This window comes from Orbicella franksi, chromosome 12 (assembly GCF_964199315.1).
Source record: "Orbicella franksi chromosome 12, jaOrbFran1.1, whole genome shotgun sequence".
Lineage (NCBI taxonomy): Eukaryota > Metazoa > Cnidaria > Anthozoa > Scleractinia > Merulinidae > Orbicella > Orbicella franksi.
This window is the reverse complement of record NC_138156.1, coordinates 24,755,560-24,771,787: the sequence shown is the minus strand read 5'-3', so window position 1 is coordinate 24,771,787 and position 16,228 is coordinate 24,755,560. Positions and strand designations below refer to the sequence as shown.

At 38.0% G+C, this 16,228-nt stretch overlaps 2 protein-coding genes across 2 annotated transcripts in view; one reads left to right on the top strand and one right to left on the bottom strand.

Annotated features, from left to right (window-relative positions):
- LOC145463651 (uncharacterized) overlaps positions 1–10,043 on the top strand; it is a 49,093-nt gene extending 39,050 nt beyond the window's left edge. Inside the window, exons 30-39 of the mRNA XM_081447407.1 lie at positions 546–658; positions 1,122–1,287; positions 2,491–2,603; positions 3,165–3,363; positions 3,890–4,010; positions 4,661–4,752; positions 5,478–5,559; positions 6,303–6,433; positions 7,193–7,327; positions 7,941–10,043. Of these exons, the coding sequence (XP_081303533.1) occupies positions 546–658; positions 1,122–1,287; positions 2,491–2,603; positions 3,165–3,363; positions 3,890–4,010; positions 4,661–4,752; positions 5,478–5,559; positions 6,303–6,433; positions 7,193–7,327; positions 7,941–8,050 (1,262 nt within the window). The 3' untranslated portion in view covers positions 8,051–10,043. The remainder of the gene's footprint in view (positions 1–545; positions 659–1,121; positions 1,288–2,490; positions 2,604–3,164; positions 3,364–3,889; positions 4,011–4,660; positions 4,753–5,477; positions 5,560–6,302; positions 6,434–7,192; positions 7,328–7,940) is intronic.
- A 594-nt stretch (positions 10,044–10,637) lies between these two features.
- LOC145463675 (tyrosine-protein kinase Src42A-like) lies at positions 10,638–16,130 on the bottom strand. The gene is made up of 2 exons (XM_081447449.1): positions 15,614–16,130; positions 10,638–13,480 (listed from the first exon to the last, which is right to left on the bottom strand). The coding sequence occupies exons 1-2, from the start codon at positions 15,991–15,993 to the stop codon at positions 12,325–12,327; spliced, it is 1,536 nt and encodes a 511-aa protein (XP_081303575.1). The 5' UTR covers positions 15,994–16,130; the 3' UTR covers positions 10,638–12,324.
- Between the last annotated feature and the right edge of the window lie 98 nt (positions 16,131–16,228).

Below are 16,228 nucleotides of genomic sequence, written 5' to 3'. Positions count from 1 at the left end.
AAGGTGAAAGGTGTTTTCAGAATTTTCAACTGTGATGCTTAAAACTTTCTGTCACTTTTCATTCATCTCTTGCTGAGATTTTGACTTTGTAACTGTCTCTCTGCATCATTTGACATTGTCATAGCAACTACATTTTGACATGAGGGTGAAGCCAAATTTTGTCTTTTTATTTCAACAGGATTCTTCATTTTTGCCCTCTTTTCTAGAGCATTATCACAGAATGTACTGCCTTGTTACATTCTATTCATCATCATTTTCAGTTAATGTCCTGTCAGTTTACATTATTTTCTGATTGTCTGAGAAAACAATGTAATATATGATGGTGGACTGCATGATGTCAAATATGTGATGTCAGAATGTGTCATGACCAATAAAAAACTGGTCATCTCTTAGAGCAAGCCAAAGGCTACGTATTAAATGCAAAACAATTCAGATATGTTTGACTACAACACAAACCCTGTGGAGTGGTTCCATCCACACACCCCTCTCCCTCCACTCTGTACCACTATGAAATCTGAGTTTTATGGTCATTTTGTTGATGATAGAGCCTGGTGCACCACAGAATGTGAGGGCCAGTAAGATACTTGCTCATGAAATAACATTAGAGTGGAAGCCTCCTGCACAGAGCAAGGGAAGTCTGACATATGAAGTTTACCAGGTCAGTATAAGGAGTATTCACAACATTACTATATGGCAAGGTAGTCTTGAGGTAAATTGGTTCTTTCTTGGTCAGGATTATACCCCACAGGCCATTTCCAATGGAAACGGTCATAGGCCATGTATTTTTTACTTTCAAGAGCTGGAAAAGCCAATGTCATATCATGTCATGTCATGTCTAGCCATGTCATGTGACATCATATCATATCTTGTTACATGTAATACAACAATATTTAACCTGTAGGAACTTTCAGAAAGCAGCCAACTACCTAAAGAACGGTTAAATTCCACTGTTTTCTTGATGTTTTTCAAACCGTCACAAGTTTTTCTATGACCACCATTGAATGCCTTTTTTAATAGGAACCTTTTAAAAGTTGCTTTAGGGTTGCTTACCTTTATAGTCGGTTTTTATAATTTTTTTGCTATGAGTGTTCAATGATTTTGATATGTTGTTTCATTTTCAGTTAAGCCCTCTCAGAGAGACGCCATTTAAAGTTCCTCTCTCCCAGACAAATTTCACAGTAACGCAACTGGATCCCTACAAGACTTACAAGTTTGCAGTTAGCGCTAAAAATAGTCTGGGCTCTAGTGTGAAGAGTGCAGTAGTGACAGCAACAACACAGCAAACTAGTAAGTTAGCCATCGGTTGTGCAGTACAGTAAAAACCCACTTGTAAGAACCTGGACCGGGTTTTTCAGGAGGAGTTAAAAGTTAAATGCAGTTAAATGCAATTTAACAGAGTTAACAACAAAGAGCGCTTGCGTTCCCCTGGTAGTCAGTGGTGTCGACACACATGAGCATGTGTCGGAATTCCATGTGCTTGTGGATCGTAGTGTGATGTACGTACAGGAGGCGTTTTTGGCGTTTTTTGTAGTGTGGCAGCTCATTGCCCAGGCAGTTCCCCTCCCACCCCTTTCCCTCCCTCTTTCCACCGTTTCAACAGTGTGACGGGTGCCTTTTCCTCTTACTGCGTGGGGGCTCATGGCTGGGTTGCCAGGATTTGCCAGCCGTGGGAGCAGTCTTCATGTAGGAGCTGGCTGCCAATGGTTGAAGCTCCTGGATGTCTCAGGTACCCAACCTCCATTTTAGTGGTGCAGTTGTTAACCGAAGTATTAATTTGTCTTGTATAGAAATGTTTTTCACTGCTTACCGGTATGTTTTTTGTAGTTCTAGATTATTCAAACTCAAAACTGAAGGACAAACAATTTAAACAGAAAACCTTGCTGAAAAGTTGCAAAACTGAAATCAAAATTCTCGCTAATCCTGGGTTAGCTTGATCGGGCTTTGAAAGACCCTGCCCTGGTGGTTTAGGAATCGAAATTACTGGCAGAAATCTACCATATTAAAACCCAAAAATATAAGATCTTGTTTAGGCAAGCAAGATCAAGCAGGTTCCTATATGTTTGTGGGTTACAGCTACATTATGAAGTCATGTTATTGAGGCAACACTACATTAACATTCTGTAATCAGTTGTGTTTGGTTTATCATAACACAGCTGTGAATAAATGAGGTATACTTATGGACCAAACCCAATTGTAGTTATTTTTCTGGTTATCAACAGCTGTATCTCCTTCATATAAATTAAGAACCTATTAAAAATCAACTTAACCTAAATTGCCAAAATGTAACCCAAAATATACCGTAAGAACCTACTTTGGCAGACTTCAAAGAATGTAGGTTTTTACATGCAGGTTTTTGCTGTAGCTCAGCACAAAGTATTAAATTTGGCGTATATTAGAGTGTCTGAATTTCTGTTTGGATTACATCTTTGTGATGATCTACAAAGTGGTCATTTGACCTAATGGTGTTTTTTTTCACTGATTTAATTTAAGTCCCTGGTATTGTGGAGTTTGTCACAACAGAACCCGTTCAACCTTACTCGGCAAGCATAAAAGTCACGTGGTCAACACCATCTGAACCAAATGGAGTCATCAAACAATACAAGGTATTAATTACAGCGAACTTAGTTGAACCTACAGTTGAACCTCCAGTTGCGACCACCCCTCTTCAGCGACCAGTTTTCCGAAATACCAAAAGTTTCCAAGTCAAATCACTACATTTGGAACCTCTTGTAAGCGACCACCTCACGTAAGCTACCATGACCATTTTAGAGCTAAAAGTTTGAAATTTTCTTTTGTTTTTAACCTTACACAAGTGAACACTTGACAGATAATAGAGCGAAAATTGGATAATAAGGTGTTGTAACAATACCACATTCCTGGACAGTACAAGAGACAGAATTTTCTCAATGGGAAGTACCAGATTTTTTTCTCGAAATTAACTTTTTACATGAATAAAACATTTAAAACATGGGGAAAGTCTCTGCAGTTATCAGATGCTAATGAAGCAAAACATTGACCCAACATGGTATAAACTCTTGTAAGCGACCACCTCCTGTAAGTCACCACCTAGTCTTAGCTGTGGCTTTTGTGTACAACTGATCTAGCCTTGAACAGTCTTGAGCTTTTGAGCAATAATGTTTTAATTTCATTTCACTTTATTTCAGATCAAGTGGGGGAAAACTGTAATTGAAGACCCATCAAACACAGATAAATTTGAGGTTATGACAGTTGATGGCTCGGAGTCAGCATCTACATTTAAGCATCTATTCAGCAACACATATTACTCCTTTGCTGTGACTGCTGTAAATAATGCTGGTGAGGGATTACAGCACATAAGTCCAAAGAAGGAACGAACAGAAACAGGCAAGTCTAAAAACAGATGTTTTCTGCTACTTAACAACCACTGTCTGCTCTTCCCCCCCCCCCCCCCCCCTTCCACCCTTATCCATCCTACTCCTCCTTCCTGGTGTTCTTCCCCTTCTTATTCTCCTCACACCCTTGCTCTTGATGCCTATCTGTTCATCTTTGTGTTATTTTTGAATCTGAAGCAAAATACAGTTTATGTATATATGTATGTTTTTCCCCTTGTCCTCCTCCCCACCCCCTCCCTCCTCCTTTTCTCCCCCACCCCCACCCTCTTCTCCTTTCCCCACCCTCTCCTGCTTCCCCTTTGCCACCCCCATCTTCCCCACCCCTTACTCCTCTCCCCCTCATTTCAGTAGAATACTCCAATGAAAAATTCAACTCAAGTTAATAGGTTATGCACTTATAGAAAACTTGGGCTGGTAGTCTAATTGGTTAATATTTGATAGTGTCAATAATATGAGAATTATGTGGGTTTGTCTGTTTGATAGATGAATCTTAAGTAATTGTGATTACTGATCCTCAGCTCTAAAGGGCACAGAAACATTGAACATGACTTTTACTGGTCCCATTATGGATGGTGAAAACGAGAAGGACTTCATCCGTCAGTTCATTAAAGTTGCAAGCATGAAAGCTAAGTTATTAAAGTAAGTATGTTTAGTCAAATTATTTGTTACTTTGAGTTTCTTAGCTAAGGTGCCTAGACTTGGTATATATTATACATTGACAAGTTGAAAGATTGAAAAATGAAATTTAACCATTTTTGTTTGTTAATGTTTTGTTTTTTTCAAGGTTTTTTTTTTCAATGAATTAAAAAAAGTTTAAAAACTCAATACTGGATCCTTCACGTGAGAACACTTTAAGATGTGGTTAAGTACACTTGCTTCTTTATTGCTATATGAATTAAGATATTTTGCTGAAATGTTCTTTAAGCTCATGGAAAAAACCTTGAAAGGAAAGACAACAAAACATCGACAAAAAAATGGATAAATTTTATTTTTTAACTTGTCAATGTAGAATATATACCAGTTCGTGAACTGTAAGGAGAGCAGAGTCAAAGTAAATAATTGCTCATGAAGTGACAATACTACAAAGACAATAAGTCTGGTCTGATACATGCCAAGTCTTTAAAAGTTATGAAGGATACCAGACTATGATATAATTTATTTTTGAGGAAATCTCCAACAATATTTCATTATTAAAACTTGGTCAGTTCTGTAGATGTAATGAAACTTGCTTTAGTTATAGATTAGAGCACACTGTGCCTTTGTGTTTGAAATGTTTCTTTTGGATTTAGGGATCGTATAGCTGCTGTTGAGGTGAAGAGAACTGAAGACCCAACTAGAGGAACAGTTGTGTTTGATCTCATCCCACCACTTAATAGCTCAGGTAATAGATGTACAGGTTTTGAAATTTCAATTGTTCAACCAATTTTATTTGCTACCATTTTGAATTCTTGACTGTGGCAGTGGCCAACCAGAAAGCTTTTACTACTTTGGCCACCATTCACATATAAATTTTATTTCCTCGTGACTTTGTCTTTCTGAACTTTTTTTTTACTATTTTCATAACTTTCATAACTTAACTTCTGTAATCGTGGGGTGTCCGCAAGGTGAGAGTTGACTGTACACTGTAATAAACATCTTATTAACCTAGGAAATTCGGTTTTTACAGGAAAATCTCAAGCCTTGGCCATGCCGTATTGACCGAGCAATAGTGAGGTCAATACAGCATGGTCTTGGTTTAAGAATTTCCCATAAAAACCTTACTCTTGGTTAATAAATAGATAATAATCTGGATCCGTTTTTGTTTAGAATTTTTTTAATCAAGACAGTTAGTTTGTCTTTGGGATCATTTAATTAATTACCTTGAATTGAGGAGTCAAATATTTTATCTCCCATGAAGATTGGTTAACAAATGACAGACCTACAAAGTTGACTAAGGTTTTGTTCTTTTGAGTTTCAGTCAATGGGTTTCAAACACGCATGATTCAGCACTCTTTTGATGGGGACTAACATGTAGCCCTTGGGGATCCAAGGATTTATGACAAAACTGTCTGACAGATCAGTGAAGCAAAGATATTTTATCAACTCTTATAATAATGTTTTTTGTAGGTGTTTCCATGGAAACAGCCAAAGCTGCTATCAATAATGGCTTTAAAGCAAGTGATTGGATTCTTGACAGTGGCTCCTTAAGGTTTGTATCTACACTGTACAGTTTACAGTTTATTTGACTGGTTGACTGTGCATTAAGATTGGTGATTGTGAAGTTACAATTTTTCCAGATATTTTTCTTAACCTAAAAACTGCATCACAGCATGAGATACTTCACAGCTTCTTTAATACATGCATAATTTATACTTTGCCTTGATTTCAAACTGAGGGAACCGGGGTGAAACAATAATTTAGCTCATGAATGTGTCAAATGAAACATCTTTGGCTAGCCATTTAATGCATACCAGTCGACTCTCTGCAGAGTTCTGAAACTAACTCTTACAACACAAATTTATGATTTATGACTTGTTTTATGTAAATAGCTATTGTTGATGTCTCTTTATCTGTGTATTTAAGCCTACGAAATCTTTTCATTCTTTGTGAGTGTCTGTATCCTAACTTTACAATAACTAAATAAACACCTACAGGATGTTGCACAATTTTGCAGTGGCTTACAGGAGCATGTTGGGGTTGGGTCAGCAGCCTCACCTTATTACCCCTGAAGTATAGTTTCACACAAAACCTGAGACCTTTTCAAGGGTGGGTGACTGGGTTTGTAAGCCAAAAAAAATCAAATTGAAAGACGCCCTCCAGAGGTGTTTGTAAGACCATTTTTCTTTTTCTTTCAGTTCTTTGTCCAGTTGAAAGTTATCTCTACCATGTTGCCCCTCTGTTTGTTTGTTGTATCATAATCAACAAAGTAAAGTAATGCTTTTGTTTTTGCAGAACTGTTTCTAGAGAAACCGTTCCAGCTACACCAGGAGAGAGGCCATCAGTTGGTGCTCAGAAAGGTGGCTCACCTAATGATGGCAGTCAAAAGAAAAGTCTGGCGATAATAATACCCCTTGCATTAATAGGTACAACCTTTTTTTGCAGTGTAGTGAAATTGTTGATGTATAAAAATGTTTGGAGAGATGACACACACAGTAGAACTCCAGAATCCTACAAAGCTCTCCCAACTCACAGGCTTAAATTGCTGTAATCAGTTAATGACTAATTTAAATATTAAAAATTCGACACTATCCTGCATTGGAGAACACCTTAAGGACACAGGCCACAGGCCACGATTTTGAAGAGAGTAAGGCTGCTGTCATAGCTAGAGAAGAAAACAACTTCAGAAGGAGAATTTGTGAGGCCTTTGAAATTGTGTGCCAGTCCTGGATGCTCAATCAAGACCGTGGATTTGAACTTCCGGCCCTATACTGGGATGTTTTGGCGCATGACTTGGTCCACCCAACTTCACGTGACAAATAGATTCCGGCCATGTTCAGTTGAGAAAGATGTTTGCACAGCATCGAAAGCTTGCGATTGCTAAAACATTGACTCTGCTTCGGTTTCTCATTTCTTATTATTCCCTCAACTCAGTCCTTCATCTTCCACCAGACAGTACTACCAGCATTCTTCCTACCCTCATGTCCCCCCCCCCCCCTACGAACTCTTCCTATTGACTTATGATGAAAATAGTCTATCATCTGTTTATTTTGTAATTTATTTTGTGCTGTAGTTTTTGTAATGTTGTACTTTGTTGTATGTTGTTATACAAATAAAGATAATTAAGTGAAAAAACTAGTCTATTGTTTCAAACTGATTGATATTTTATTGTTGTTATTCTGCAGGAGTAGCTCTATTAGTTGGTTTGATATTTTTTTACATGAAATACAAATCACTTGAGAAGCACTACAGAAAGATGAGTGAAAAAGACCATGAGGAAGATGAAATGAAAGTTGTTTACAATGAGGAAATGCAAGCAGGTAATAGTTGCAAAACATTGTGTACTTTTTCTTAAGATAGAAAGACAGAAATTTGTATCTTTTACCTGTTCTTTGTGTGGGAGGCAGATGGGGGTAGAGCTGTCAGTGTGTTACGCTCTAGATCAAGCAGATCACTGCTTATGGCCCCTGGAATTCCGTTGTGTTCTTCTGGGGCAAGGTACTTTCTTACACAGTTCTGAAGTATTTTTTATGATTTTTGAAATGGTTGAAAATATGATGAGACACTGTCTTGTTTGTTTGAAACATCTCAATCGAAACTAAAACTAAGGAGAAAACAGAGAAATAACATGGTAAATCAAATATACATAGTTCTTTGGTGTTCTTATACCTTTAGTTTATTAGTAAACTATATTTTTGGAGTGGACTTAGAGTTGAAGTTTACTATTATGCTGGCAAAGGTAAACAACTAGTTTTGCTGAAGAATCCTGTAACTGATCTTGACCAATAAATGTGACAAGCACGTTACAAGCTGCCTCTACTACCGTTGATGATGATGATGACGATGACGAGGACAAGGACGACGACAAGGACCACGATGATACCAGCAGTTATACTAATAATAATTATACTAACTTGACTGATTTTGTTATAGATTCTCCTGATGTTATTTTTGGTGATCACATGAAAAGAGGAAGGAGTAAGGTTTACAGAGACTCTGAGAAAGTTCCTCTAGGGGACAATGATGAACTGGCAATGATATAAGACTCTGGTTCTGTAATTCCTCATCTCAATGCACCAGTAACACTACTTTAACATATGAAAAGGTGCATCTTGGAGGTTTCTATTGTGTTGTTCCAGAAAATATCCATACCCCTCCCATAGAAGGTTTTTCATTTTGACCCCCCTCACCCCTCTGGAATTCCAGTTTAGCTTCCTTTAAACATTTTTGCTGTTGATTCAACCTCTCTCCCTCCCCCCCTCCCCCCCTTAGAATTTCTGTTAACCTTCCTTGGGGTGGGTGTGAATATTTCCTGGAACTGCAGATTGAGACTCTTTGAGCGCATAACTTCATAGTCCTACCAGTAAAATAACATGGTAAGCTAAGGTAGATAACAAGTCTTAGTCTAAACTGAAGTTCCTTTAAGCTTTATTTTCATCTGTTTTTGTAATTTTTAAATAACTTTCTCCCATTGTGGGGAGTTGTTTTAAAGTCAAAGACTTTCTTGTGAGATTCCAGATGTTCAGGTTTTCTTCACTTGTAACTGGTCTGGTTGAATCTGCTATACAAGCAAGCAGATTAGCGATATGTCAGTGTTTTGGGAAGTAGAAGTGGTTTTATTAAGTGGTGAGTAGCAGCTGTAATTGACTTATGTTGTGCAATTTTGACTCTGGCTAGTCTCACAAGTTCAATTCATGTGAATTGTAACTAAGATTCTAGAGATCTGAGGGAGACGCAGGAAGATTTGTAGGGGCAGTTCTTCCATTTGATAGAACTGGAAACGATGTAGGATTCCTCAGTTCTCTTCTGTAAAGTGAAACACATCTTGTAAAGTGAAGACGGTTGTGAAGAAATTTTTCTTGTCATGTCTTCTATGAAGTAAACTGCTTTGAATATATATTCACCAGTTACCATTCAGAACGTTTGATTTGTGTCCATTTATGCTTTGTTAAACAGAGGGTGATATTTTAGTGTTACAGTACATCACTCATAACTATACTTGTAAACGTTTATGTAAGCATACAATGTAGTACGCACAAGCATAGGAACCCTGTTTCTTCTGTGAATGTTTGGAACATGCTAAAATGCTTATTATCCTGCTAAGGGATGTGGTAATTTTGGTATATGTGCTGTCAAGTTCATGTGAAGCATGTTTGTGCAAAGATAAGCGCTTTTGATAATCTTTTATACCATTAAGATAAACAACAAAAACATATACCACTGTTTTAAACAGACAGTATGAACCAGTTACTGTTATGGTCATGGTTTTAATGAAAACTCATATGTCTTAAAATGCATCTAGTTGTTACAGTGGAACCCCATTAATCTGGTCACCAAGGGGCCACAAAAATCTGGCTGTATTAAAGAGATTCTTTAAATAAGAAAATTATGGACTGAGCTTTTGTTCAGGCCAGAATAAAGTGGCTATAATAACGAGGTGGCCGTATTAATGGAGTGGCTGTAAGGTGGGGGTTCCACTGTATTTTAGTAAAACAGGGAAGTTTTTGTTGAAAGCTTTCAATTTATTAGTGCAGCTTGTGTATTAAATTAAATTTAAGGTATCTGATACCATTAAGTCAGGGGGAAGCTTTTCTACTCTTTTTCATTGTATCTCGACACAAATCGGTGTGTCACTAAGTGAAGACTGTTAGTAAGTTTAAAAAGTGGTAGTTTGCATTTATGTAGTTTTCTAGAGCATTTTAGAGTGCAAACATATAGCACAAGTGTAAGACAGTGCATTTGATTTGTTTTATACCCTGATTATACGTTAAGGAAGCCTAGACCTCAGGAAAGAATAATACTGTGTCAAAGTTGTTGGTGGTGAGCTTTTTTGCTTATTAGGTTTTACTTTTTCGAGTAAAAGTTAAGAATAAAGTAATTCACCCTCAAAAACATAAAGCTGCCTTATGCAACTATGCCAAAACAGGTCTGCTGATATTACCACTAGTTTTAAAATATATTCAGTGTTAAGGTGGCGTGAAAGGATTTGATAAGCTTTGTATTCGTGTAACGTTCAATAAAGTATTGTTTTTGTAACTGGTAGAAGTGTCTTTAATATATAATTGAAATAATTTCAATGTAGAAATATTCACGGGAGCAGGAAAGTGGCCGTTTTGGGGAGGTAGGGGTGTAATATGACACCTGTTTTTTCAGGGGGAGGCAACACTGCCTTCCTTAAAAAAATGCCTATTTTAGCATATAAACTGTTTGTAACATGATAAAAATAGATCAATAAAACTGAAACTAGACAGAAGCGGGACCAACAAAGCATGTTACAGATCAAGTTTGGTGATCTTTTACAACGAAAAGTGGGTTTTGGTATACACCGTTTGGCGGTCATTAGTTAACTAGCCTGAATTTCAGCCACCTCCGCTCGCTAAGCCACTTGGGGAGAGAGACGACATCTCTCAGACTCCCCGAGTGACTTAGCGAGCGGAGGAGGTGGCTGAAATTCAGGCTAGAGAGGTTATTTTGGCAGTCGGGACATGTTTCAGTGGCTGTCGCCATTGTGGAAAGGTGGCCTTTGTAGAGTGGTTCCTGTTAGTGGAGGTTTGACTGTGTTGTTCTCAACAAAAAACTGCCGAAGTATCTACAATGTAAATTCACTTTCAAAACGTTTAAAAAAAACCATTCACTTTCAAAACGATTTTATTTGGACGATTTTTCTCTTTGCTTGCATTAATCTGTATACAATGTTCTACTTTTAAACTACTCGAATAAACTACTCTAATGCTATATTGAACTTAGCAAACATCTAACAGGAATAAAAGCATTAAAAAACGTCTAAAAAATAGCAATAGAGTGAAGTAAAAATTCTGGCTGCTGTGTACAATTGTCCTAAAAGAAAACTATCAAAGCACAAACAAAGCCAGAAAATAATTCCTGGGGTTTGAACTTTTTGCACTTGCTGAAAATTTAATGAAAATGGAACATTACCAAGGATGTTTATTGTTTAGGACAGTTGTGGCAGACTTGTGAGTAAGCACTAATTCTCTTTTTATCATTGTATAAAGACACCAGAAAGCTTTGCTTCCTGGCTTTGGTAGTAGCAGTAATAGAAAATTAAACAATCAATGTCAACAATGAAGAAATAATAAAGTCTAGCCAACCAACTAAACGTAGGCCAAAAAGTTGTCACTTAGAGTACAATAAAAAGTCATTAACTGTAACAATAAATTACTATTCACCATTGTACAAAACTGCTAATAAAATATTAATCCACAAACTAAGTAGTCATTTTTTGACATTTTTAAAGAGGCTTTGGCAGCTTTTTTCGTAGATCAAGAGGTACTGCGAGACCACTTTATGCATTTCCGGAAGTGTCTTCTATTTTATAGAACTTTAACAAGAGACACAGTCAGCTTTGGGACTGCATTGACCTGGACAGTAGTTTTCTCACTTTGAAAAGAGTTCACCTCGACCTGAAATCAAATGTACGTGTCGAGTACATCTAGAAATCTGCTTCAATCTTTGCAGTGTTTTGCTTGACTTTCAATCATTTATGGAAAAACCTGTTTTTGAGTGTGCTTTTGCTCATCCTATGATATTAATTAATCATATTTTGTTAAGAGCAGTATGGATCGCATCTCTGTGATACGCAAATTAACTATGAAATGGTATCTAATGGGCATGTACGCCAGCTGACTGTGTCCCTTTAAGAGTTGAGAATATTTTTATGCAGAGCATGAGGCTAGTTTCTGACAATAAGGGGATTTAAGCATGAATGAAGTCTGAAAAATCCCCCAAAAGTTGCAAAACATTCAGATTGAATTTTTTGTAGCACAAATCTGTAGTGTTGCACAAATCAGAAGGGTTGCACAGCCAGTATTAGAGTGGGTAGTCAACTACATGTTAGACTGTCAACAAAATTAATGTTGATGATGTGAGTGAAACCAGAGCAGGTCACTCCTTTCCCGGCTTTGTTTGCATCTGGTCGACAGTGTCAACCAGAATTGTTGTACTAGACTCCAAGGTCTTCATTCTCATAGGTTCAAGAAATTTAAATTTGCATGATAACTAATTAAAAATGATATACAAATAACAATAAAGAGGTGTGCCTTCTGTACCTGACTTCTCATCAATGCATTTTTCCACTGGCCTTTCTCCAAACTTGAACATTTCCTGACAATTGCAACTGACACTAAAAATAAGTTATAATCTACAAGTGCTTACAATAATGGTGCCCGGCAATTACTTTTGTGACACCAAGCCACTTTACTGTGGACTTACGCACGTTTAAAGAGATGTCAAATATTATTTACAGTTGCTTAGAGTTAAACAACTCTTCATCTTAGTACAACTATTCTTTGTAAAAGATTTATTCTGGATAATCTGCATAATTTGTAGTGTCCATAACAAAGAAGTCTTCTAAGCGCCACTGAAGAGTTTCGAATGTTGGCCGTAACATGGGTTCAGCTTTCCAGCAATCTTTCATGATATTGTAAAGACTTGATGGACAGTTCGGCGGACAAGGCATGCGATAGCCTCTTTCAACCTGAGCTAATACCTCTGCATTACCCATTCCTGGATAAGGGACCCGTCCATAAGTTATAAGCTCAGTAAGCAAAATTCCAAAGGCCCACACATCAGACTTAATTGTAAATTTATTGTACAAGGCAGCCTCTGGCGCTGTCCATTTGATGGGAAATTTGGCTCCAGCCCTTGCATTGTATTCACCTTCATCAATAATTCTTGAAAGTCCAAAGTCACAAATCTTGACCACATTATTTTTGCCCACTAAAATGTTCCTTGCTGCCAGGTCACGATGTATGTAATTGTTAATTTCTAAATAAGCCATTCCACTGGCAATTTGTGCAGCCATGTAAATCAACTGTGGAAGTTGAAGCTCCCGACCTGCAGGGCTTTTCAAGATATCCAATAAACTTCCATTCTCCATTAACTCAGTCACTATGTAAATTGGCTCCTCTTGTGTACACACAGCATAAAGCTGAACCAGGTTATCATGACGCAGTCTTTTCATAATTTGCGCCTCTGAGAGAAATGCCTTAGGTGACATTGTGCTTGGACGTAATGTTTTAACTGCAACAGGTGTTGTGTTATTCCACAGTCCCATCCAAACCTCCCCAAACTGTCCTTGACCAAGCTTTTGCACCAATCGGATGGAGTCGCGTGGGATCTCCCACTTGTCTTTTGTATTGTATGCAAGATCCTTGGGTGCGGGAGTGTGAAGGGTGGGGCAAGGCTTGCTAAGCTTAATGACGAGTCCATCTGCGTTTTCTTGGTAGTGTTCCACAAGCTCATTCAGGGTTGCAAACTTAGCTCTATGAGCAATGTAGAAGCCTCCACTATCCATGGATCGGATGCGGTAGTGTTTCACAATTTCTCCATCTCGCAGTGAAAGGGAGAAGTCTCCTGGTTTACTCTCACTTTCTCTAATTAAGAAGGATCCACTTTCTCCATGCATTAGAAGCATTTTTTCAGCATCTACTCTTTTGATTGGTCCAAAGAACCAGCTTAGTAAAGAAACCAGAAAAAATTGATTGAGTTATTTTGAAATTATTTTAATTAGCAACAATAATCACAACTTTTTAACGTTGAAGTGTGTTTGAATCATGTTGTACAGTGGATGCAACAGTTTAGCTGGGGTAAATGCAGGCTATATAAAATGATATGTTTTTCCATTATTTCAAATTCTACAATTTAACAGTGGAATCTTTGTCATGTTGCTTACTGAATGTGAACCCTTATTTCCATGATCATAAAAAGGTCAAAGCTCTGCCTCAGTAAACATACCCTGGCAGAACATGCATAAAAATTTGCTCACAGTAAATTTCTCCACACTTCATTTCTTCATCCATATTTACCTCTCCTCCATAGATTTTTCTTTTTCTGAAAGCTTGTCCAGTAAACCTCATTGTTACATATTAATGGCAAAATAACACGGCTTGAAAAACACTTGAATTGCAGCTTGCCCTTTGGACAAGTAGATCTCTCTCAAATTGGCTTGCCCTGGGCAAGTCTTAGTTTGCTCTTTTAATGATTTAGTTGGCAGATGACTTGCCTGATCCCTTGCCAACTGGGAGGGTGAGAATGAAAGGTTACTTGCCCAGCAGGAAAATCTACTTGTCCCAGACAACAGGGTGGCACTTTTTTCAAGCCCTGAATATGAGACCCAATTTTGCGTGTAACTTATCTGCAAGTCATAAAATTTGAACTGCATATTAATTATGTGTCTTTTTGTTTGCCTAAGCATTTGCTGACCTGCCTGCCTCAGCCCTTCTTATCAAACTGTCCTACTTGTAGGTACCAAATTTCGTGGCTCTTGCCGACATAATTATTTTTGTGAACACTTTCTTTGAGCCTTGATTTGTTTTGCAAATGAGAAAGTCCTGGTGGTAGTCTTGCCATCTTGCGAGGTTTCAAATTCACTGTTTGCTACCCCTAATAGTGTTTTGCAATATTTAGAAATATAATATACAAGAAAAAAAAAACATCAAGAGCAGTAAAAGGAGAATACAAACAAGAAAATCAGGATTGCATGAAGTGTTCAAGCTAAGTCTGCCTTTGATTGAAGCTTTCAGACTGTATTAGAGAACCTTTCTTGACATGGGTGCATTTCATGCCCACACTGGCGTATCTAAAGAGAAGCTAGTTTGTCACAACATGGGGGGTTCTATTATCTTGTTTACTCAAAACAATTTATATTACAAAAGCAAACACATCTTATCACTGTCAGTTTCATCCATAATCCTTTTTAACTGAGTGTATTTATGCACAATGTATAAGTAATTGAAGACATCATGTCTTTCCTTCTACTGGCATTTGATATTAGACTTACGGAATAAAACAAAGAAAAGCATCTTTTATGTTTTTATTTCTGCTCCATTTTTAAAAAGCCGGAAATTGCGGTCTGGTTGGCTCGATTTCACATTCGGTGCCCTCTTCTTGACTTAAAAATTTTAGCCCGTGTAATTAAATTAGCATATTTTTCTAGTCACGCAAAAGAAAACGAAATTAAGGCGCTCTGAATTTTTTCTTCATTCTGCGATAGCATCAACAAAAGAATTGATTTTCTTTTACAGAATAGAGATCTGCACCCAGCGTTTCTGGAATCTTATTACAAAACAATTCAGACTTCCTAAGGCTTCAGTAATATTTATCCTCAAGCACGTTCCGTTGAAATTTCCCAGTGGGTTCCGTTTCGAATCTAAAACAATGACGATGTCGAATAATAAACAACTGCTCGTTTCGTCTGACACTTTTGGGCACAAAATGCCCTGAAATAAAACCTCCAAGTTGAGTGTTCAACACCATGGTTGACCCAACGCGTTAAAAATGACAAATCTCACAAATCCACCGGCCGCTCAGGCAAAGAAAGCGCTGTTCAATTTGAAATCGGAGCGCAAATTCCCGTCGAGTTTTCGATGAAAGTGATCCTTGTCTGCCTAACCTTGGCAGACCGTTTCACTTTCGGGTCGCGGTAGAGTGCAGGGACACGAAAGCTACAAAATTTTCTTCGTGGTCTGTCTTTTGTTGTAGGCTTAATTGTATAATTGCAGACTACCGCTCGCTTTAAGAAGTGGCTGAAATGGAAGCTTGAATAAAGAAACTTCCGCGAATGTACAGAACTGTAAAAGTTAACTTACTCTTCGCTCTTCAGAGAGGCCGCCGGGGCAACATAATTACTGGGGATGTAGCCAACAGCATTTGTGGCCAGGGAACGTGCCTGCCACCAATCTGCTCCATTCAGCGCATCGTTACTGTTAATCACTTCGAGTTTTTCTCCTTTCTTAAAACTAAGGTCCTCCGCTGTTCTTGCTTCGTAATCGTACAGCGCAACAAACAACAGCTTCTGTTCAGCCGGCTGTTGGGGAATTTCAGGGAGGGCAGGCAGCACTGGTAAAGCTTCATGATTCTGCAAATCCTTTTCGTCAGCGTTCACGTTATCAAAACTTTGAGCAGTTTTCGAAGTCTTAACGTTTCCGTTCGCTTCGTGTCTGCTTCTCTTGCTATAAGCACAACCCATTCCATGCACTGTTTTTCAGAAGATAGTGTTAACTGCGGTTGTCAGTTTCAAGTGAATGTTATGATTACAACACAACTACAAGTGCCGTACGCGAAAAGCAATATAAATTCAGGGTTTCCTATCCTTTTTCCGCCGAACCGGATTGAAGATCAACAATACAAAGAAAACTTCTCTGAACGAGGCGGCTCCCACTACGTCATTGCCGATGACACACCGAACTAATCCCGACTACCAC